The sequence below is a fragment of the Chelmon rostratus genome, chromosome 19 (genome assembly GCF_017976325.1).
Source record: "Chelmon rostratus isolate fCheRos1 chromosome 19, fCheRos1.pri, whole genome shotgun sequence".
Lineage (NCBI taxonomy): Eukaryota > Metazoa > Chordata > Actinopteri > Chaetodontiformes > Chaetodontidae > Chelmon > Chelmon rostratus.
In genome coordinates, this window is record NC_055676.1 from 103114 (window position 1) to 126825 (window position 23712).

The 23712-nt window shown below is 42.2% G+C and overlaps 1 protein-coding gene across 1 annotated transcript; it reads left to right on the forward strand.

Moving 5' to 3' along the window:
* The first annotated feature begins 12808 nt into the window (after positions 1-12808).
* LOC121623023 (chondroitin sulfate synthase 3-like) lies at positions 12809-22301 on the forward strand. Its single transcript, XM_041960138.1, has 3 exons — positions 12809-13452; positions 15082-15365; positions 18550-22301. The coding sequence occupies exons 1-3, from the start codon at positions 12897-12899 to the stop codon at positions 20095-20097; spliced, it is 2388 nt and encodes a 795-aa protein (XP_041816072.1). The 5' UTR covers positions 12809-12896; the 3' UTR covers positions 20098-22301.
* Positions 22302-23712: the final 1411 nt, after the last annotated feature.

Consider the following 23712-nt stretch of genomic DNA (forward strand, 5'->3'; position numbering starts at 1 on the left):
ATGGATGGATGGATGTGATTTACTGATTGTCTTTCCTCATGTGTTGATTCCACAGTTGTTGATTGGCCTTGCAAATTCTGAGATGTTTTAAATTTTCTTTCCTGTTGTTCCCTGAGGTTGTGAATGGGTTGGTGATTGGAGGCAGGTTGAGTCCACTGGATACATTCTTTTGGTCTCACACTCATTTCTTTGTTTTGTGGCATTGATCGTTTGAAATCATCCATTTCCATTGATTTCCAAGGCTGATATTCTTTTGCTGCCGGGTTTAACGTTTTCACAGATTCCATTTTCCATTTTTCTTTTTCCAAATAGGAATTCATGGCATTTGAGGATGCTGGAGAAGAACTTCTGGTACCTGAAGCATGTAATACAGATAATTTTGCATTTGTTGCAGCAATTTCAGCTTCCAAGTCAAGTTGCTCTCTTTTCCTCCTCAGTTGTTGCTCCTGCTCCTCCAAAGCATGCCTTTCCTTTAAAGCTGCAGCACGGGCAACAAGTGCAGCCCTATCTGCTTCAGCTCTTCTTGCAGCAGAAGAAACACTTGATCGTGTACTTTTACCACTTGATTGTTTACTCATAACATTGGATATGCTGTCGTTTGGCTTGACACCATCATCACTTTCAACATCTGCATTACCTTCATTGTTTGAAACCCACAGTTGAGCCTGAGAAATACATTCATTGTTTGACAACATTTTTGCTTTAAACCAGGTTTCTTGTTTTTCTCTTTCATCAAGTGGCATGAAACCCAACAAATTTTCATGCATCAATTTTGCTTCATTACACACCTGAACCAACTCTGTAAGAGCATTTTTTACTTGTGTTTTATCATTGTTTATCATGAAACCTTGCATTACCTCTCTTTTATTGGCTGCTATATTTAGTTATGACTTTCTGCCAGTTTGCAACTTTTCACATTCAGCAGCCAGTGCCTTAACTGTCATTTTAACCACCCGTTTTTCAGTTTTTAGTTCAACACCATCACCCCTATTGGCGGCGCTCACGCCAGATTCAGCAGTAATGTCTGACATAGCTCTGTGCGTCTCCATGATAACCAGTCAAACAACAGTTCACGCGACCAAAGTCAGTACGAGACAGTCAAACGTCAAGTGTCAGTTTACTACAGCAACCAATGCACTGGATTTATGCCTATCCTTGAAGGTACGTGTGCACACGATTTAAATGGCCATTCACTATGCAGCGCTACAATGTTAGCATACCTCCGTGCATCGGGTGCCGTGCGTGCGATGATCCGATGCTCCTACAACGCTCCAATAATGCTCCACAGCCGAGGTCCGGACCAGCAGAGTAGCTCCTTTTACAGCCATGGAGGGCTGCCCACTCGTCCGCCGAAGCAGGGACTCACAGCACAGTCCACGTTCAAATCCACACAGCAATACCGGCTTCCCGTCTCCTGTCGAGTCGCCTCCATTACGTTCCAAACGCAACGAAGCTCCATCACAAACTCAAAAATGAAAGTCCAACTGATGCGTAGGTTTTTGACTAATATTAAAGGAGCGCAGTCTAATACTGGCTACTGAGGGGGTTTGAACCCGAGTTAGACCTGGCTGACGCGCTTTTTACCTGTTGTACCTCCTGTAAACCATGCCGTCGTTGTGTAGAGTTAAAAAATGTCCATATACCGGTTCCTCTTATTGCAAAAAGTACTTTATTAATTCTGCAGTGAATAATACAGCGGCTTGATTTACCCGAGTCCAAAACACACATTCAAGTTTCGTGGCACAGCGGCAAAGACAGCGGTCAAAAACCTGTTTGCCCTTCCGGGTCAAACCCTTTCTGTCGATGACAGGAAATGTCCCCTTAAATAACCATAGTGCCACCCCGTGGTCGAATAAGCAATCTCACCATACCCCATTTGGCTCCTACAAATGGTGAGTTGAGAACATGCATGGACCCAAAAGATCTGAACGAGAACATTAAGCGGGAGTACTATCAAATACCCACACGAGAGGAGATAATCAGTGAAATGGCAGGAGCTCACTATTTCACAAAACTTGACGCTTCACAAGGTTTCTGGCAATTAAGACTGGATGAAAGCAGTGCTAAATATTGTACCTTTAATACACCTTTTGGGAGGTACTGTTTTCTTAGACTGCCATTTGGAATAAAGTCTGCACCAGAAATATTCCACAGAGCAATGGAACAGATCATTGAAGGCTTAGAGGGAGTCAGAGTGTACATTGATGACATGTACACTCTGTATGGGGCTCGACTCTTCAAGAGCACAACCAGAGACTTTACAAGGTAATGGAGCGTATACAGAAGTATGGACTGAAACTCAATAGAGCCAAGTGTGAGTTTGCAGTGCAAGAAATCCTCTTCCTCGGAGACAAACTCACAGCTCAGGGTGTACAACCAGACCAAGACAAGATAAAAGCAATACTGAACATGCCAAGACCAACAGACAAAACAGGCGCCTTGCGCATTATGGGAATGGTAAACTTCATAGGCAAATTTATTCCCAACCTCATGGCAAAGACTTCCTGTATCCGTGAACTCTTACACAATGACTGTGACTTCAAATGGGCTACCAAACATGAGCAGGAGTGGCAAAGACTGAAACAGACTCTCACCAAGGTGCCAGCATTAGCCTACTATGACCACACAAAAAAGCTCAAAGTGTCAACAGACGCCTCCAAAGATGGTATAGGGTCAGTGCTTCTGCAAGTTGCGGGACAGCACTGGAAACCAGTAGCCTATGCTTCTAGGGCTATGACAAAGTCTGAATGCAAGTATGCCCAGATTGAGAAGGAATGCTTAGGCGTAGCCTATGGCTTGGAGCGGTTTCATAGTTACATCTATGGACTACCGTTGTTCACTGTGGAAACTGACCACTGCCCACTGGTCTCCATTATCAAAAAGAATTTAAATGACATGTCACCAGGCATCATGCGTTTAATGATGAGAATGCAAAGATACGACTTTGAACTGGTTCATACACCTGGAAAACACCTGGTACCTGCAGATGCCTTGTCCAGAGCACCTGCTGAAAGCTGTGTAAGTGCAACAGATGAGGACATTGAAAGTCACATAAATATGGTGTCAAGTGCTCTGCCAGTATCTGACACCAAGTCAAGAGAAATAGCTGAAGCAACATCACAGGACACAGAGCTGCAGCGTGTTATTCAACACATGGATGACAGATGGCCTGCGGGCTCATGCCCTCACTACTACCATGTTCGAGCAGATCTCAGTTTTGTTGATGGACTATTACTACAGAAAGGGAGGATAGTCATCCCTGAAGCTCTGAGGCCAGATCTGTTAAGAAGGATACACGAAGGACATATCGGCATTGAAAAATGTAAAAGGAGAGCGAGAGAGTCAGTGTATTGGCCCGGACTAAACAAAGACATTGAGACATTTGTGAGTAAATGTGAAGTGTGCCAAAAACACAGAAACAAACAAAGCAAAGAACCACTGAAATACTTGCATCCCCTTGGCACAAAGTAGGGATAGACTTGTTTCACCTCAAAGGTAAAGACTGCCTTGTAGTTGTGGATTATCTGTCTAACTATCCAGAAATGGCACTACTCACTAACACATCATCAGCATGTGTGATTACCCACACCAAATCCATTTTTGCAAGGCATGGCATTCCACACATTGTAGTGAGTGACAATGGACCATGTTTTAGTAGCAGTGAATGGCGAAGGTTTGCAGAGCAGTACGAGTTTCATCATGTCACGTCAAGTCCACACTATGCACAATCTAATGGACAAGCAGAAAAAGGTGTCCACATCCTAAAGCAACTGCTGAAGAAAGTAGCAGACAGCAACTCGGATCCATACTTGGCACTTCTCAGTTACCGTGCCTCTCCACTTCAGTGCGGACTGTCACCTGCAGAACTACTGATGAACAGAAAGTCACGTACAACGCTTCCCAGCCACCTGAATGCTACTGTGCAAAAGAAACATGCAAAGCATGACAACAAACTCAGGAAACAGAAATTGAGACAAAAGACATTCTATGATATTTCAGCCAAACCACTCCCTCCACTGGCAAACAATGACTCAGTAAGGATCGAATATGTGAATGGTTGGAATACAAAAGGCACGGTGTTGCAGGAAGTTGCTCCAAGATCATTTACAGTGGAAACTGAGGATGGACAAGTGCTCAGGCGTAATCGTCGCAGTCTCCTGAAGACTCCCCAAGCTTCCTGTGAGCCCAATACTGAGTTGGAACCCCATGCAATCATGCACCTCCTGCGGACTGTAACGCAAACATTTCACCAGACAAACTTGAACTCAGAAGGTCAAATCATGAAATAAAGGAACCTGACAGACTGAACTTATAAAGGTTGAGCAACAAAAAAAAAAGAGAGAAAAAAAAAGTTAAACATATGTAGGTTAGGTATTTTTTTGGAGCATGGTGGTTCATTGAAAGTTTTGGTTTACACAAGTGTTGGCCTATGCACAAAAGAAAAAAAAGCTTTGTTATATTTTGCAGCATAATGTTTATTGTTGATGGTATTCACCTCAAAGAAAGGGGGATGTTATGATCAGTAGCTATCACTAGGTGTGGCTGCTGTCTGGACTGGTACTGTTTGAATTAGGCAGCAGCAGAAGGAAATGCTCTGTGTTATATATGTAAACTCTGTTTAGTATGGCTACGAGCAGTTAGCAATAAAGGTTCATCTTGAGCAACAGCAAGCCTCCTCCATCACTTAAACATGAACACAACAGTGTCCTTCCCGCCTGTCTGATTGTCTACCCCGCCCTAATTGTTTCCACCTGTTCATTGTTACCTACTGTAGATATAGTCCGCATCTCCCTTTGTCCGGTGCCAGATTGTCTTGTGCCATGTCGTGAACCAGCCTTGACCTTCCTAGCATTGAAAAGATCCTTGATTCCTTATTTTTGCATTGTTAAGATATGTGAGTCGTCCAAGAGACCCTTTTTGTGTTTGTTAGTAATTTGAGAGTTTGTTTCCTTTTTGCTAAGATCCTTGCACCAATTGTTTGTTACTTTGTTATCTAGAATTTTGAAATTCTTTTGAGAGTTTTGTTACTTTGTTTGCCTTGCATTTCTAGCTTTGTCTTGAGATATCCTGAGCACCTTTTGATAATAAACCACACCTTTGTGAAAAAAAACCTTCTTTTGTGTACAGTAATCCCTTGTTTATCGCGGGGGTTACGTTCCAAAAATAACCCGCGATAAGTGAAATCCGCGAAGTAGATATATCTTCATTTTTACTATTATTTTACAATGCAATATTGTACTATAGAATGAAACAAAACGCCAAAACTTGTTTTCACGCCTAAAATGCGTTTAATAAATGCAAATATTAACGTTTTTTTTAACAAAAACTATGATACAAAACAGGAAATATTGTCACTCGCGTATTTCACAGTCCATCCAGCTGTGCCTCTTCGTCCTGACTCCGCTGCGCTGTAGCGTCTTTTTCTACTGAAGGCTGCGCAGGAGTCTTTGCCCGAGAGAAGAACATAGTTATGGGTAGTTTTCGGCACTCTTTCTTTTTCTGAGCAAGAAGATTTTTATAAACGGACATGTCACCTTCAAAGCGCTGTAAAAAAAAAAACACTGTAAAAAAAATCCGCGAAGCAGCGAAGCCGCGATAAGTGAAGCACGATATAGCGAGGGATTACTGTATACAGTCTGCATTCTGAGTCCTGAACCCTTGCGCCTGTGGGCCTGTCAGATAGGGCGAGACATGACAGCACCCCCCCTCTAGGGCCGGCACTAGATTCGAAGGGAGACATTCCAGTGGCTGCAGTGGGGAGAGTGTTATGGGCGTATTCCACCCATGTCAGGTGGTTGCTCCAGGATTTTCGATTTTGTGATACTAGGCAACTTAGGCAGGTCTCAAGCTCCTGATTAAGTCTCTCAGTTTGACCATTAGACTGTGGGTGGTAACCAGATGTCAAACTCACAGTGGCCCACATCATCCGACAGAACTCTATCCAAAATAAAGAGACAAACTGAGGCCCTCGGTCTGACACTATGTGTTTTAAGGTGAAACACTTCCCTAATCATTTTCTCGGCTGTCTCCTCAGCTGAGGGCAACGTGGGTAAAGTAATTAAGTGTGTCATCTTAGAGAATCTATCCCCTACAGTGAGTACAGTAGTATTACCTCGAGAGGTTGGTAGTGCGGTCACAAAGACTGTTCTGTTGAGACAACTTGTCCCTGGAAGAGATCTCACATGCTCGTACATAACCCAATACATCCTGTCTAAGAGTGGGCCACCGGAACCTCTGTGGGACAACAAACTTTGTGCGTCTGACATCCAGATGACATGTGAATAACAATGTGTGTGCCCAGTGAATGACCTGCAACCGCAGATGAGCCGGTATGAACAACTGGTCGCAGGGGTGTTGTCACCCTCATTAGCCTGCACATATTTTTCTGTTTGCCAAGAAACCCCTTCTACCACACACTTCAGTGGTAAAAATAGATTCGGGTTCCTTGGTGGCCAGTTCTGGTTCGTACAGACATGACAGGGCATCCGTTTTTTTGTTTGGTGTTCTGTGAACCGGGTCTGAACGAGAGTGTGAACCGGAACCGACAGAAAAGCAGTGCCCACCAGACCTGTCGAGCATTGAGTCTCTTAGCTTTCTTTATATATTCAAGATTTTTGTGATCGGTCCACATTAAAAATGGCTGTTCAGCTCCCACCAACCAATGGAGTCAGTCGTTCTTTACAGCTAGCAGCTCCCGGTTACCTACATTGTACTTTTTCTCTGCAGGAGACAACTTACGGGAAAGCTAGGCGTACAGGTGGATCCTGTTGTTCTGCGATGACCACTGAGAAAGCACCACCCCCACTCCCTCATTGGAGGTATCCACCTCAACCACAAATTGATGTTGTGGATCTGGTACAGTGAGCATGGGTGTGGTAGTGAAGGCCGTCTTCAGGTGCTGGCCATGCCTGCACCTGGGGACCACTGAAACACGGATTTCGAGGAGGTGAAAAATTTTGAATACATTTTTTTAGAAAAGTTGGTGAAGCCCAATTTGCCACAGCACCCACCTTCTCCAGGTCCAGGTTTTATTGTTTCTTTTATGACAATAAATATTTTTCTTTATAGTTCTTATAGTTCTAATATAAAATGTACATATGTATAATCAATTTTTATTTTGTTTTTTGTATTTTTTTTTTTATTCGGTTGTAATTCCTACTGCTATTGCCTGCTGCCTGTAACACTCGAATTTCCACAGCTGGGGATGAAAAAAGTCTTATCTTAAAGGAGGGAATCTGTCTGTATGTATATAGACTATGTGTCTCTTTTAATTTTGTTGACAAGGACCCACTGAGGCCCCAAGGAAGCGCAGTGTCGAGAGTAAATAATTTGGTGGAGAGGTTCTCGAGAAACACATCACCCTGCATGGTGAAAATAGATGACAGACTGTGACCAAAATATACCAAGAGCAATGTAGAGAGGGTAAGGCGTAGCCCTCTCTTACCTGCAGTGGTTATACATAATGAGGTGTCAGCCGATGTTTTAATGTTAACATTTTGATGACCCTACTGTTAGCCTTTTTTTCTCAGCTTCCTACCCATTATACAGGCTATGACTTATTCTGAGCTCTAAATTGGCGATCAGAGGCATTTTAAATGAAACATCTCTATATTTACAATTTACAGTTCTCAGTCACAGTGTGTAGGGTAATTGAACCTGTGTTCTTTGGGTTTATTGAAAATTGTCCTTTGTACTCTGTAAACTGTCCTTGATCTGTACCATTCAGTGAGCCACCCACTCACCATACCTCTATACTTGGCTGATGGTCTTTGTGGGCAGCTTGGCTTTGAAAACAATGGCTCAGAGGATGTTGCAGTACCTGCCTCCACTATCCTGGGGGTGGATAAAGGTGAAGATTCTACAGTAATATCCACTGCTGCAACTGATGAGAAGCTGGAGGGTTCGTCAGCATCAGCATTGGAGATCAGCTTGGACAGACCCAGGTCCAAAATTGTGAGGATCAAATAGAAAAAATCGTGTGTTCCCCACTATTACTATCAGTAATACCATTTTGTGACTCTATTTACATTCCGAAATGAGGACAGTCTTGCTGCACTGTTTAACATTTATTGTTTCACATTTCTTTTTCACAAAACTTTTTTTAGTCTCAACAACAAGCTTCAAACTAGTAGACTTGTCAGTCCAAAAAAGGGAGAAAAACATACTGCCATTACTTAAAATAGCATGGTAAATACTAACCTGGTATCATTACAAAACAGGTCACAAATAATGTTCAGCACATCAATAAAACGTTAAGTTGGCTGTGGCGATTTCAAATCACAAGGCTGAAATAGGCTGCTCACACTGCTTAATGGGTGAGATTACTTTTCCCCTCTGACACCAACTTTTTCACATACTTGGCAGCTGTCAGACTTATACGCAAAGGGTCCTCCAGAGACTGCTCTGACAGTCGGTTCCCCTCGTGTTTATCTTGGAGAATGCAACCTCGCAGGTGGAGGCACATACACAGCTAGCGTCTTTAATGTGCCATAGCCCTCTGGACAAGACACCCAACATGTGCTCAGGCTTTCAGTACCACGGAGAGCAGAAACTTGTATGCCCAGTGTTGTGGTGACGACGCAGATTAAATTCCTTTGCAACAGCAACAGTTTTGTTGCCAATGAGGCATAAGGGTGATGCATGTCGGAAGGTTGGCATGATAAATGCGTACTTTTCAGTCCATTCATCATTAAAGAGTCAGTTTTCCGCATAAACTTTTCGTTTCATGGCCTTTGAGAGTGCCATTTTACCGGTGTTAAGAGGCCTTTTCTGTCCACCAACTAGCACTGTATTAGCGTTGGAGCCAGTGATTGATATGAAAGCCCCTCAATCAAAGCTTTGTTTAAGCGATATTTGTTTTTAAAGTGCTCTATAAATAAAGTTTACTTTAATTGAGTTGACGCAAAACATCACTCCTGTCCAGAGTCCTGTCCTGTCATGTACCACAAGCACATATTGGTTGTTGTGCTCTGTCTCATTCAGTGGCCCCATAATACTGAAGGCAATGTGCACCACTGGGGCTCCCACTCAAACAGTACACATGGAGGCTTGTGATGTCATGGCCTTGCTTTGGATGTACAACTGGTACAAGTACCATGCCAGAGGGCGATATTCTGTCTTATCCGGTGCTGCATCGGGCCTGTAGCGATTATTACGAGCACACTCACACACTGATGCACAGCATTAGGAGAAATTTGGGGTTCAGTAGCTTCCAAGTGGGATCAAACCACTAACCTTCTGATACGTGGACAACAGCTCTACATCCTGAGTGGCCACAGCCGCCCCGGACGGGGGGCCAGGCTATGGAAGGAAAGTCTATGCTGTAAGGCCAACAAATTGGTGGACCTCCTGAAGCAATGTTCACATTCCCATTCCTAAACCGTTTGGACTTTAAGACAGTATGACCCAGGTAGGCTTCCTGATAGCAGAAGAGGGAACACTTAGCAGGTTTCACTTTCACATTGGGCTGATGGAGTAAGCTGAACACCTGGTCCAGCTACTGTAACATTTCTGGCACATCCCTGTTGGCTAAATAGATGAGGCATGTTTCCCACTGCAAGCTACGCAAGACACTGTCCATCAGTTGCTGGAATGTTGCATTGCACAGTCTAAACAGCATGACATTCCACTCAAATAGTCCATTTCTGCTGCAGAAGGCTGCTGCTTTGCATGTTCTTGGGGTTAATTTAACTTGCGGAAGGCAAGGTCCAGGGTGGAGAGGGTGTCCAGTGTGTCTTTGATACAGCGCAACAGTGCAGTAATTTAGGGCTCTTCTATGCAGAGGTGGTACCTCCTGTCCTTTTTTCCTACCATTACTATGGACAATACCCATGTGGCTGCAGCAGGCCAGTCTTGCTTTCAAGCTCTGTTTTATCTTTTGGTCAGCATTCTTTTGTTTCTGCCGCACTATTAGGCATTGTGGCTGCTTGACTAGGATGCCTGGCCGAGATACGATGTCACGCTGCACCAGTCAGTTGTGGCTGTGGTTATAAAGACGAGAGGAGAACACACTGCCATAGATCGACAGAAGCTGTTCTAGCTGGAGATGCCCCTCTGTGTGAAGCTCAGTGGAGCTCCAGGCAAAGAGTTCCTGCAAGTGCTGGGGAACAATGGGGGAGCAACTGATGGTCTGATTGAGGCTGGCTGGGTTTCTATGGACTGCAGGGATTTGGCAGACTGGAATAACCCCCCTTTTTGATGGTTACGGCAGTGTTTTCAAGACCGAGGATGTGGAGGGGCACAGTTTTAAGGGACTGAGCTTCCATCAGGACTTGAGTAACCAGCACTCCGTGTTTCTCAATGAGTCTGTCGTTGGGTTCAGCATCACTTTCCCTTTAACTGGTTCCCTGAAATGAGTGTTTCCTCTTACCAGCTACTTTCCAGGTTACTTTCATTGCATTTACTATTGGTTTACTTTGTGAGTGGAAATACGGCACTTCCTCTCTGAACTGCAAAATGCGTCAGTTTGGCAGTTTCCAAAATCAAGGCGTGTTTAGGCTTGGGCCTAGGAAAGCCTCCACCACCAGCTATATGAGCAACCAGGAAATGTATGCTTATTTGGGGAGGGGCATCATTTGGGCACTATTATTATATTTTTATTAATATATATGATTAAAAAATGTGCATTCAGAGCTGCAGAATATTGCAAAAAAAGCTTTCTGATAATGACATATCCTTTCAATTAAGAAAACTAAGGCCATTCTTTTTGAATCTTGAATCATCTCCAGTTTTGATGTTTTAGTTGAGGTAGGTCTGAGGATATTTTCAACAAAAATCACGTTTTTTTAGATAATGTCCCAACACGATAGGTAGAAGAGAGGCAGTAAAAGCACTCTAATGTTGAGTCCTGCTGAGAGTTCAACATTAACAATTCAGTTTAACACCACTTTGACTATGCTGCCACCTGCTGGTATAGCCATTCTTTACAACAGATTCAAAACAAGCTGCTGAGTGTTCAAAATAACCATATTAGAGTTAAATCCAAATAATTTTTCAAAATGTTCTTATTGTGGAAAGAGAAATGATTGAATCATTCTTCCCTCTATCTAATGAGGAGCTTGACTGGAATAGACATTTTTGCTTTGTTGTGTTTTCTTCACAATTAGGGTGTTGCAAGTTTTTTCTGTGTAAAATTGGAAAGGGACAAATTGATGTTGGCCCGTAAAACTGCCAGACCTCTTGGAATGAGCAGTATGCTTAAAGGGCAAAAGCCTTCTGATAGTTATGTTGAAATTACAATTTCACTCTTAATTCATCAGTCCTGGGTTGTTGCTTCTGGCATAAAAATGAACAAGTCACTGCGATCAACGATGAGTGAATGTCTAGAAATGTGGTCAATGTTATTAGGACAATAAATATCCTAACTTCCGAATTTTCATTTTGTCTGCTGTGAAAGAAAAAATCTTCATGAGTAGTTTGTGAGTTCTCAAAATCTTTTTTTAACTTTATTGAAACATAGCATACTTTGTTTATTATGTTTGTTAACATATATAACAAACAAAGAACAGCCTACATTCGCAAACATGCCAGATGGACTAAAGGTTAATAAATAAAAGAAAACAAAAAGACAACTTAAATGGATATCTCATAAAGCTTACAAATGTTATACGTTTTGACAGCTTTTGTGTTTGTACATTAAGAAACAGAAGAAATTTATTGTTCGATTTGCATAGTCAGTTATAAAACATTTGGCTTTTGCCTGTGAATATTGATTTGTGGATATAAAATTGGGTCAAAATAACAAGAAAATTATTGTAGATAGAATGTCGTTATATTCAGGGAATCCAAGCAATACCTTTTCCCACAGCACCATAGACAGAGTAAAAATGATGGGTAATAGATTGTGACACCTTACTCCACAGTTTACAATGCGGGCAAGACCAAAACAGGCTCCCTGGCCTCTCCACAAAAGCTGAAACTTATATCACTTGAGAATTTCTGCTTGAGAATTTCTGCATGTAATTATTAGTTGGATAAAAACCTGTGAAGCATTTTAAACGATATATCTTTGACTTTTTTGGAGGAATGGAAGAAGCCTTTATTCCGTGAAAAAAAAGTCTGCTTTTCATTATGGTAATTTGTAGAAAAAAAGGGTTCCTAGTGGATAATCAGTCTTCAAAATAAAAGCACCAACGCCATGCTGTAAGATTAATTATCAGTTAGAACCATTACTATTGCATAAGAATTTGAACATACCTTACATTTGCATTTATTTTTAAATTAATTGGCTGCAGTACGACTGTGTGAGCATTTCAGCTCAGTCCTGTAGATTTGGAGAATTTACGCTTTTATACTGAAAATATATATATATATATAAAAAACCTGAAAGTCTTCCTGTTCTCGATGACGGAGCACTGACGCAAAGCGATGTCAAGTTACCTGTCCCTGATATAGAGAGGGATCACTAAAGCTCTGTGAAGTCGGCATATAAACAACAGTGTAAACGGCTTTGACAAACTTCATTATAAATCCGGAGCGGATTAAAATTAGATACAGAACACTGACTGTTGGAAGGACGCGGACAATGCTGGTGTGTGATATTATCGTACTTGCTAAATCCTAGAAATGCACAGTGGTAACGATTGGCCATGAGGCTGTTTAATAATACAAATCCAGTAGGAGAATACTCGGCACTCGGGACATCTGAAATAAATCGACGCGGTTTTCGGTTGGAATGGAATTTGGTTATAAAATATGTGAACCCTTGTACGTGTTGGCACAAATGCCTTTTTAGAATTACGCAACTAGAGGTGGAAAGTATATTTTTCCACAACAAGTAGCAGGCATCTCGACTGCTCAAAAGCGATGTTGGATGCCCATGCACGTCAGTACCTTCTCAGAAAACAGTAGTAATCACGTAGTTGAACTCCAGTCACCTTAGTAGGGTAAAGAGCAACATGAGTCTGAAATCAAGGAGGCCGTGGACGACCGTTATGTTCGGCATCTTTCTCGGATTCATCGCGTCCTCTTGGCTTATTGTACCTCAGGTTCTGGAAAGCAGAACGAAAAAATCTCAGGTGTGCTTGTATTACAGTGACTCTGTTGGTAAAGGTCCTAACACCCTCGGGAACACCGCAGCTGTCACAAACCAGGACAGTCCGCACTTCAGTCAGGAGGGGACTACAGTGAACTGTAGCGGAGATACGGGGAAGTCCATAAGCAGACCAAACAGTTTCCTCTATGTCGGCGTGATGACAGCGAAAAAATATCTGCGGTCTCGCGCCGTGGCTGCGTACAAGACGTGGGTGAGTTCCATACCCGGGAAGGTAGAGTTCTTCTCCAGCGCTGGATCTGAAACCGTCCACGTCCCCGTCCCGGTGGTGTCGCTGGCAGGTGTGGACGACTCCTATCCGCCACAGAAGAAGTCGTTCATGATGCTGAAATACATCCACGACCACTACCTGGATAAATACGAGTGGTTCATGCGGGCAGATGATGATGTTTATATAAGAGGTGATTATTCTGTGAAACGTTGAAACGTGTGTGTGCGCGCGCGTGATTCATGATGAAAAGTGATTCGCATAGTCCAAATGAATATTTTTCCCATACATGTTTATGAGGATATATCATGCTGTCATAGGCAAAATGCAAAATATATGCAAAATCGTGTACTATTTGTAATGAACTATGCCGGGTTGGTGGGTTTCCATGCACCTTGGAAGGCGAACTCTGCTTTAAGGGTTTTGCATTGTTGCCTGTGTTGTAGAGAGGTTGTGTCTTTTTTTTTTTTTTTTTTTCTTTACATGGTGCTTATTCCAGAGCAACCACAAGGTCAGGGGGAGCTTATAGGTATTTTTTACCCTCCAGCTCTACTTAAAGGATAATTTTGTTTTGAAACAATTTTGGTGTTAGCCATCCTTCTTATATGTAATATTAAGATTGAATTCACTAGGTTTATGAATGAGATATGGGAACATGGCCATATGTTCTCAAATCTAAAAAGAAGTCTGACCAATCAAGAAACTCAAGCAGTCAGGCAATCAAACAGGCTGCTAACAGACAGTCTTTTGTGGAAGAGGAAAACAGCAAAATTATGACCCAAACTGTCTGTTGTAAACATCCATCACAGATTATAGACCCACTTCCTGCTTAAATGTTGCTGTCCTTAACTCTGGCGGTGTGCACACAGTTTTCCCTTGCAATGAGGGATTACTACTAATGTTTTGGGTGCAGTTCATATCAGGTTTACCTCCAAAATTTGCCAAATTAATGGGTTTTTTCCAACTTGCTTGATCATCTGACTGCTCAGTTTCTTGCCCTGTCAGACTTTGTTGTAGTGAAGTTGCCGTGTTCCCAGATCTCAGCAATTACTCAAGAGAGGACATTGTTATCATAGTTAATAGAAATGATGACCAGAACTACATAAACATGAACCATTCTTTTACCTAATTTTCAGACAGATTTAAACAGTTGAGTTTTATCTCATTCTGCTGTAAATGTTGGGATAATATGGACAAGACATGAAATCTCAATAGTTTTTAAAAATGATCAAATAACATATTAAAAACCTGTTGATTACTTTAAGTTGGCATTGAGTCATTAAATTATTCCCTATTTTCAGCATAAGTGAAAGATCTGAATGTGCACAGTTACATTCAAGTACCAAATCATAAGCTACAGAAACTGATCTTCTTGAAGAGAAAAGACTTCCTTTGTTATGTGACTTAGTTGAGATCGACGACAAAGTCAGTTTCATGTTTTATGTCCCATTGGATTATGATTTTTCGAGTAAAATGTCATTCATTTCTAATGAGTTCTTGTGGATGAAAGAAGTTATGCTCATGTCTGAGAAATGTTTCACCATAGCACTGGAAATATTTGGTGTCTTCTAAGTCCATAAGGGCATGGGTATGTACATGAAAAATAAATAAATAAATATTGATATATTATAATTTCGTTTTATACTGTACTTCATTTGCACAGGGATAATTTTGACAAGTTTGTTTGTGTTGAAAAATAACAAAAACGTACAGTAACATATAAAAAAAAACAAATTTTCCAAAAGTTTAAATTATACTGAGCACAAGATGATTGTATTATGAAAAAACAACATCTAATTTCTCCCACTTCACCATCTGCCAGGTGAGAAGCTGGAGTTGTTTCTGCGCTCACTAAACAGCAGTAAGCCACTTTACCTTGGCCAGACAGGCTTGGGCATGGCTGAGGAGTTGGGCAGACTAGCCTTAGAGCCCGGAGAGAACTTCTGCATGGGAGGACCTGGGATGATTTTCAGTCGAGAGGTGCTACGCAGGATGGTCCCTCACATCAGTACTTGTCTGAGGGAGATGTACACCACCCATGAAGATGTGGAAGTGGGCCGCTGCGTGCGACGCTTTGGAGGAACACAGTGTGTGTGGTCTTATGAGGTATGGACTGAGACAGTCTGTTTCCTGTTCTCTCAGGTTCTTGGAATATCATGGAGTCTTTAGTGACAGTGAGGGAATTTGATCATCTTTGTGGGAATTCAGGTATTAATTATGGTGTATTATAACTTTTTACATTTATAAAAACAGTGTTAAAACCTAGAGTAAGACTAGGCAATCAGTAAAATCTCTGATACGATTTTGGCTTTCAATGATTAGATGATCAAGATAAAAAAATTATTGTGCCACATTCTTTTTTGTGAAGATGCTATCCTTTTTTTCTTGTGTAAATCCGGCAGACCCCTTTCCTTTACAGGGGTGCGCTTTCACCCCACCCTAAAATCCAAACTCACGCTCAGTCAGGCTGTGGTAGGTTTATTTCTGGTCACTGTGGACAAGTGAGCCATCCTTTCTGAAAACACAGTCAACCCAGGTGCGAGTTGGATTTTGATGCGTCTCTATCCATGCTTGTCACAGTGTCCTTAGTCTCTTACCTGCTGCCTTTCTATTCATCTGTTCACCTGTCCAGCCAGTACCTTTCCACTGTCCCTCCCCTTACCAGACACATCCACCTGTCCACTCACCTGATCCTCACCTGATCTTTATTTCCAATCAGCGCAATACTTAAGCTGCTATTCCACACTCACTAAGTGCCAGATTGTTCTTCACCTTCATGCAAGACTCTCCAGCATTATTTTTTGAAATGATCTCCTGATCTCCAGCGACATGAGGTAGTGATGATGTCTGTAGCTGCTGCAGCTGAGGAGCTGGTTGCTAAGGTCCAAGCTAACCGTTGTCTGGACCCAGCTAATGGTTTCTGGGCCACCTCCAGTCCAGTCGCAGCCTATCAGTCCACCTCCTCCTGTCAGCAATCCCCGGGTAGGTAGGTAGGTCGGTAGGTATGTAGGTAGGTAGGTAGATACTTTATTAATCTCCAAAGAGAAATTTACATTTCCAGCAGCTCAAAGGGTGGAAACACAAGGGCATGCAAAAAAAGAACAACTTTCAAGTAAGGAGGCTTAAATACAATACAAAATACCAACTAACAATATAAGAAAAAAAGAAATAATAAAAAATAGTGAGATAAAAATATAGAACTAAGCTATACAAGATAAACATCTGGCGGTTAAATGTGAGCCCAGTAGTGCAGTTGTGCAAAATGACATTGTGCCACAGTCATTTTCAAGTAATGAGGCAAAAATACAGTACAAAATACAAACTAACGATATAAAAAGAAATAGTGACATAAAAATACAGAACTAAGCTATACAAGATACACATCTGGTGGTTAAATGTGAGCCCAGTAGTGTAGTGCAACAGTCTGATTGTCCACACTTAAGTCCAGCATATAGATGTGTGTGATAAAGTGTGTGTGTCCATGCTGTGTGGTGTGAGTGTTTAGTGAGTCCGGAGTTGTTGTGTCTCTTTTATCGCCCTCCCCGAGAGGTGTTGAAGCTGCTCCTCTGCCTGGAGATGGCGCTGTGCAGTGGGTGATCAGGATTGTCTATTATGGACAGGAGCTTGTTCAGTGTCCGTCGCTCTGCCACAGAGCGTCAGACTGTCAGTATGTCCAGCTCCATGCCACGACAGAGCCTGCCTTCCTCACCAGTTTGTCCAGTCGTGCTGCGTCCTTTTTCTTTAAGCTGCTCCCCCAGCACACTACTGCATACAGGAGGGCACTCGCTACCACAGACTGGTAGAAGATCTGTAGCAGCCTTTTGCAGATGTTGAAGGACGCCAGCCTTCTGAGGAAGTACAGGCAACTCTGTCCTTTCTTGCACAGAGCGTCAGTGTTGGCAGTCCAAACCAGTTTCTCATCCAGCTGCACTCCCAGGTATTTGTAGGTGTGAACCACCTCCACGCAGTCCGCTTTAATTGTGATTGGTTCTGGACATGGCCTGGGTCTCCTAAAGTCCACTACCATCTCCCTGGTCTTGGTGGTGTTGAGGAGCAGGTGGTTGGAGTCACACCATGTGATGAAGTCCTGGATCAGTTTTCTGTACTCATCCTCTTGTCCACTCGTGATACAGCCCACTATGGCTGTGTCGTCCGCGAACTTCTGTACATGACAATGCTCCGAGTTGTACTAAAAGTCGGACGTGTACAGGGTGAACAGGACTGGAGAGAGCACAGTTCCCTGCGGTGCTCCTGTGCTGCTGGCCACAGTGTTGGACCTGCAGTCATCTCTGGTCCCTGAGCTGCAGCAACCCACCCGCCTCCAGTCCTGTTGCCCTCTCGCCAGTTTGCTGCTTGGCCACTGGTTGTTGTCCCTGAGACACCTCACTGGCTTTTATAGGGGTTCTGCCTTCACCACTGGCCACTGGAAGGGTTCCGCCTTCACTGCTGGTCACCAGAGGGACTCTGCCTTCGCACCGGCCTCCAGAGGGACGCTGCCTTCACCGCTGGCCCCCAGAGGGGTTCTGCCTTCACCACCATCCTCCTGCCCATCCTCCTGAGAGGTTCCGCCCTTGCCAGCCCCCTGCCAGACTTCCAGAAGGACTTCGCCTTCGCTGCTAGCCTCCTGCCCGACCTCCCGTGCTGTTCCACTTATCTGTCCGGTCCTCATCTTACCTGCCTGAGATTCCCTGCTCCACCCCTGCCCAGTCTCCAGGCTACCCACCTTAGGTTTCCGGCACTGCTCCTGTCAGTCCTCCATTCTTCAGCTCCTTGACCACTTTCCTTGAAGTCCCTCCTCCAGACCCCCTCCTCCGACCCATCTGAAGATGAGGGGGACATGGTCTCATCTGAATATTAACTATAACTATATTCAACAATAAACTGACATTAGGGGGGTAATACTGACATGGTACGCAAAATACGTTTTTGGCAGTAACTTAAGAATTCACATGCTAATTTTTACAAAATATCTATTTCAAGGATAAACTGATTAGATTTCAGTGGTCACACTAATCACAGGGACTGCCTCGGCTGGGAATCAAACCTGGGACCTTCTTGCTGTGAGGTGCTAACTACTTAGCCACCATGCTGCATAGTTGATAGCATTTTCATCCGTTTTGGCTATGCTGCCCACATAGTGCACAATACTTTTCAGTATATTGGTAAAGTACACTTATGCTCAGTGTATAGTAAATCTGTGATGTACAAAGAACATTTTGCTTTGTGTTGTTTGTACTGGTACTTGGACATCGTCCATGCTCTTATCATGGTGTTGCAACTCTTTCCACAGATGCAGCAGCTCTTCTATGAGAACTATGAACACAACAAGAAAGGTTTCATTGAAGAGCTTCAAAGTAGCAAGATCCTCAATGCCATTACACTCCACCCCAACAAGAAGTCTGCCTACCAGTACCGACTCCACAGATTCATGCTGTGCCGTGAGATCTCAAGGCTTCGTTACCGTACCATCCTGCTCCACCGTGAAGGCCTGATTATGAGTTACCTCAGTGATACAGAAGTACTGTGGGAAGATCAACAGCTCGGGTCCCCACCATCCTATATGCTCTATCAGCCAAATGAGAGAAATGATGTCATTGAGTGGGATTACCTGACTGGCCGGCATATTTACTCCGCTGTTGAGAACAAGATGGCGCAGCACAGTCTTGGGAACTTGTTTCAGACTGCACTAAAAGACATTATACTCCAGGCCATGGACATGATTAATGAGAATTCGAAAATGCGTGGCCGTGTAATTGACTTTAAAGAGATACAGTATGGCTACTACAGGGTGGATCCAATGCATGGCGCAGAATACATCTTAGACTTACTGCTTCTGTACAAGAAGCATAAGGGACGCAAAATAACAGTGCCTGTGAGGCGGCATGCTTATCTTCAACAATCCTTTAGCCGACCCTTCTTTACTGAAACTGAAGAATTGGATGTAGCTGAACTTCTGTCTGCCATCAACTCTGAATCCCAATCCCTGTCTTTCCTATCCAACTCTTTTCAGTCACATTTCCTGGTGTATGAATCAACCAGGGAAATGTGGGTGCAAAGCCAGACAAAGGTGAACATCCTTGTCCCATTATTTGGTCGCTATGACACCTTTGTCCACTTCATGGAGAACTTTGAGAAAGAATGTTTGATACCCAAACAAAATGTTAAGCTCTCCATCATTCTGGTGGACGATGAGATCAATCAGAACAGAGGAAAGCACATTAAGTTGATCAAAAACTACTATAGGAAGTATCCCAAAGCTGACCTGTCCTTAATCCCTATGACAGGCAACTTTTCACGAGGACTGGCTCTGGAGCTGGGCTCCTCACAGCTTGATAATGACACTCTACTCTTCTTCTGTGATGTTGATCTCATTTTTAATGGTGATGCCTTGCAACGCTGTAGAGACAATGCTGTCCAAGGGACACAGGTCTATTTCCCTGTAGTCTTTAGTCAGTACAACCCCAAGATAGTGCATTCTGGGAAGACCCCAAGAGAAAATACATTTGTGCTCACCAAGAAAAGTGGTTTTTGGCAAGAATATGGCTTTGGAATCACCTGTGTTTTCAAGAGTGATTTACTAAAAGCCAGAGGTTTTGACACCTCAATCCTAGGCTGGGGATTGGAAGATGTAGACTTGTTCACAAAAGTTATTAATTCTGGTTTAAAAGTGTTACGCAGCCAAGAACCAGGAATTGTCCACATGTATCATCCTGTCCACTGCAACACAAGTCTTGAACAGAAGCAACATAAAATGTGCCTAATGTCAAGAGCTAGTACATTTGCATCGACAATGCAGCTTGCAGAGTTGTGGCTGGAGGAACACAGAACTTCATCCTAACATTCCCTACTGGACAAGTAGGTTTACCTCAGTTCTGCTTGAATGCAAACAGTGACAGAACAGGACAGTGTCTAGGACTACTACACTCAATCTGTTAGAAGCCTACGTAAAAGTATCTACTACCTAATCCATTTCCAAACCAGCTGGGAAAACCACTGACTAAACACAAACTGCCAGGAAGTTGATACATTGGCATTGTACTGTCACTTCAGCATTACAGATTCATTGATTTATTGTTGACTGTGCCAATGATACACACAAAGAGCTTTGGGACCTTTATTGCATTTCCTTAGGGTGTGGGTTAGGGTTAACTTTAATTCTGTACCAGTGTCTTTTTTTAAACATGCAGAAATGACCAAGGCTACTTTGGGGAGTACCAAGCTTGGTAATTAAAAATGACACGTAGAACAAGTTGTACCACCCAAAATACCTAAAAGTAAAAAATGTATATGATAGAAAGGATGTTGAAGAGTATCCCCAATGTGCTGCTTTAATGTGGTGTAGGTTTCAATATCCAAAAGAATAACTGCTTGTAACCCAGTTAACCTGTGAACTGAATACTGGATTATGGATGGCTGCTGTGCCATGAGCAGCATCGTCTGCTACATTATGCAATCTGTATGTGTTGGGAGAGAGTTGGGTCGCTTTAATGCGCTATCTCCCAGTAATGTTTAACCCTAACCCTTAGAAATTCTCTCCTGCTGTTCCCGCTAAGTTGATTTCTGAAGTGCTACTGTACTATGTTGTTTAACCTGCTGTTCAGTTATTTCTCCATTTACACTCTCAGGTGCAGTTTTTTCTCTTCTACCCCATGATAGCAATCATTTGTTTACCTTATTTTTATTAAAACTAAACCAAGGAAATTCAGTTTACTACCATGCTGAATGTGCTTCCCGCCATTACTGGAAATGTAACTCTAGAAATGTTTATAAGGTGCATAAATTATGGAAGTTGCTTAAATCTTTGTTGAATTTAAACAAATGACTGTCAAGTTGAAAACATATAAATTTGTCAGACACATCCCTCCCAGTGCTGAGGTTTGAACTGAAGTGTAGAGTGAGAGGATTTCTGATGCCGTTTAGTGCACACAGATCCCATTAAAGTCACAGGCACAAACACCACAAAGCTTCATTTTGGCCTCTGATGTAGCACATCATGTTGTCATAATGTTAGGTTGACTAAAACTGACGGAACCATGGTTGACTTGAATGTTTGTACATGGCTTAAGAAAGGTCACTTCCTCTGATGTTACATTGAGACAGTTGTGGTGCATATTCTATTTGTCCCCTGTGTCATTCAGTTCTACAGTATCTTCTGAAGGACATTGTTGAGCTAGGACGTTTTCTTAGCTATTACTTAGTTATCCATCGACTGAAATTAATTCTCATTATATTAGCTTTTTCTTACTGCCATAGTTATTATAATGTTTATGCTTCTGTCTGCACCCACTGTCTATTATGAAAAGGAATGATCTGGTAAATAATAGCTGGAACAAACTTGTAAAACAGCTTTGAGTTAAGCAGCCACCTGGACAAAAAATGTCCTTGAATTACTTCATACCATATTGTTCAGTTTTACCAGGAAATCTTTGTTTTTTTTTTTCTTGTGACAATTATCATAATTAGAAACTCAGTCAGTGTATCTTTGCTTTCATCCTAAACAAGAAAGCTGAATCCTACCCAATTACAGACAAAATGAGGGACCTCCGGGAGAACATGTGCAAGATGCACCTCCACAGTTGACAAACTAACATGATCTCAGCAGCAGAATTTGGTCCTCTTTGGCCCTGCATAAACCTGGCATCAACACACGTCTTAGGTGACCAGATCACAAATGGGCATTCAAGACACATAGCCATTCACAACTTTGCCTGGCGTTCAGTTGGCATACAAAGTTTATCTGTGGTTATTAGATTTGTTGTTCAAGGCAGCAACATTTAACATTAGTTGTGAATGTATCAGCACATCTTATTAAAATAAATGATAGCCTGCTAAGCATGATAGCTATCTTGTATTTAGCGTTTAGCGTGTATTTTAGGTTGTTCCTTGGTTAATTCAATCATTACACATATAGTTTGTTAGACAGTGCATCAGTAAAGGTTGATAAGATCAGCAGTACAAATGTGGATTATCACAGTAAAAAGAAAGTAAAACTGTAGGCAGATCATCTCTAAACATACTTTTCTGTTGAACTGATGTAAAACCATGGGAACATGACTTGATGACCTTGGCGGAAATGTGTAAATTAAAATTAAATTAAATTGTTATACATTATAATGAGAGATGTTTTTTGTCCTTCCTATTTACATGAATGAGGGGTACAGAATGTTAGAAACGCCTCTGAATATAAGGCAGCTCATACATATAATTAAATTAACACCCCATGACAGAGTTAAAAAATAATAATAATAGATAACGTAAAGGCTGAATTTATGGCTGAAATGGTGTATTGGATTACATTAGCTTGTAGTGGTGGCCATAGAGTGTATATCCCTGCAGACTCAAGAATACCCCTGTATGCTCCTGTAGGAATATTAGATTAGATTAGATAAAACTTTATTAATCTCACAATGGAGACATTCACTCTTACAGAAGATCTTCAGAGCTGGGGGCGTGCAAATAAGAACAATACGAACAACAAGGTGTAAAATAAGAACAATATGCGTGCAAATAAGAACAATAGGAAGAACAAGAACAATAAAGGTACAAATATGAATGGCAATAAATTACAACTGTGCAAACCACAAAAAGAATTTCAAAAATGTAAAAAAAAATATATATAAAGAAAATAAGATATCCTATGTACAGTAAGTTTAAGAAAAAATATAGAAAGTGTCTAGAACAGGGGTGGGCAATTAATTTTTGCAAGGGGCCACAGGAGAAATCTGAATTGCGTCAGAGGGCCACACCAACAAGAACTTATTTCTGCTCAACTTTCTCCCATTGTAAAATGCACTAAATTATATATTTTGAATAGCTGGTACTGGTAATCGGTAGAATGAAAATAATCTGTAAATATTTTTATAAACAGGCTATGTGAAATTGTGGTGTAAAGCTTAAATCAGAAAATACTCCCATACTATCCATTTTCCTCCAAAAGTGCAACAAACTGTCTGTGATTTAATGCTCTCACTCTGATGAAGTTAACTATTTTAGTTACAGCATCAACAACATGGTTCATTTTAGCACTTCCTGATGTATAATACAATGCAAAAATGTCAATTTCTGCACAGGGTTCATTTCTGTCACTTTATGCAACATTCTCTTCAAAAGTCCAACATTGCTCCCCATCAGATTTCAACAACCGTCCGTTGTCACACCCGCCAGCTTATCCCATTTCAGTCCTAACTTGTCCAAACATGCATTTACCTCTGTGAACAAGTGGTTCTCCCTTTCATTGATTTCATGGCTGTCAGCGCCTCTGTGATGTGCAAGTCTGCAGTTATCCCACGTAGGAAGACGAGTAGCTGGGGGTGTCATGTACATCACAGCTCTCATCCAAAGCCAGAGAAAAATAGTCAAAGTCGGCAGCTCTGTACTTCAGCTAAAGCTCCAGGTTTCCAGCGATGTCCTCAATGAGCCTCGTTACAGTAGGTCAGGGGAGTGGCACTTTCTC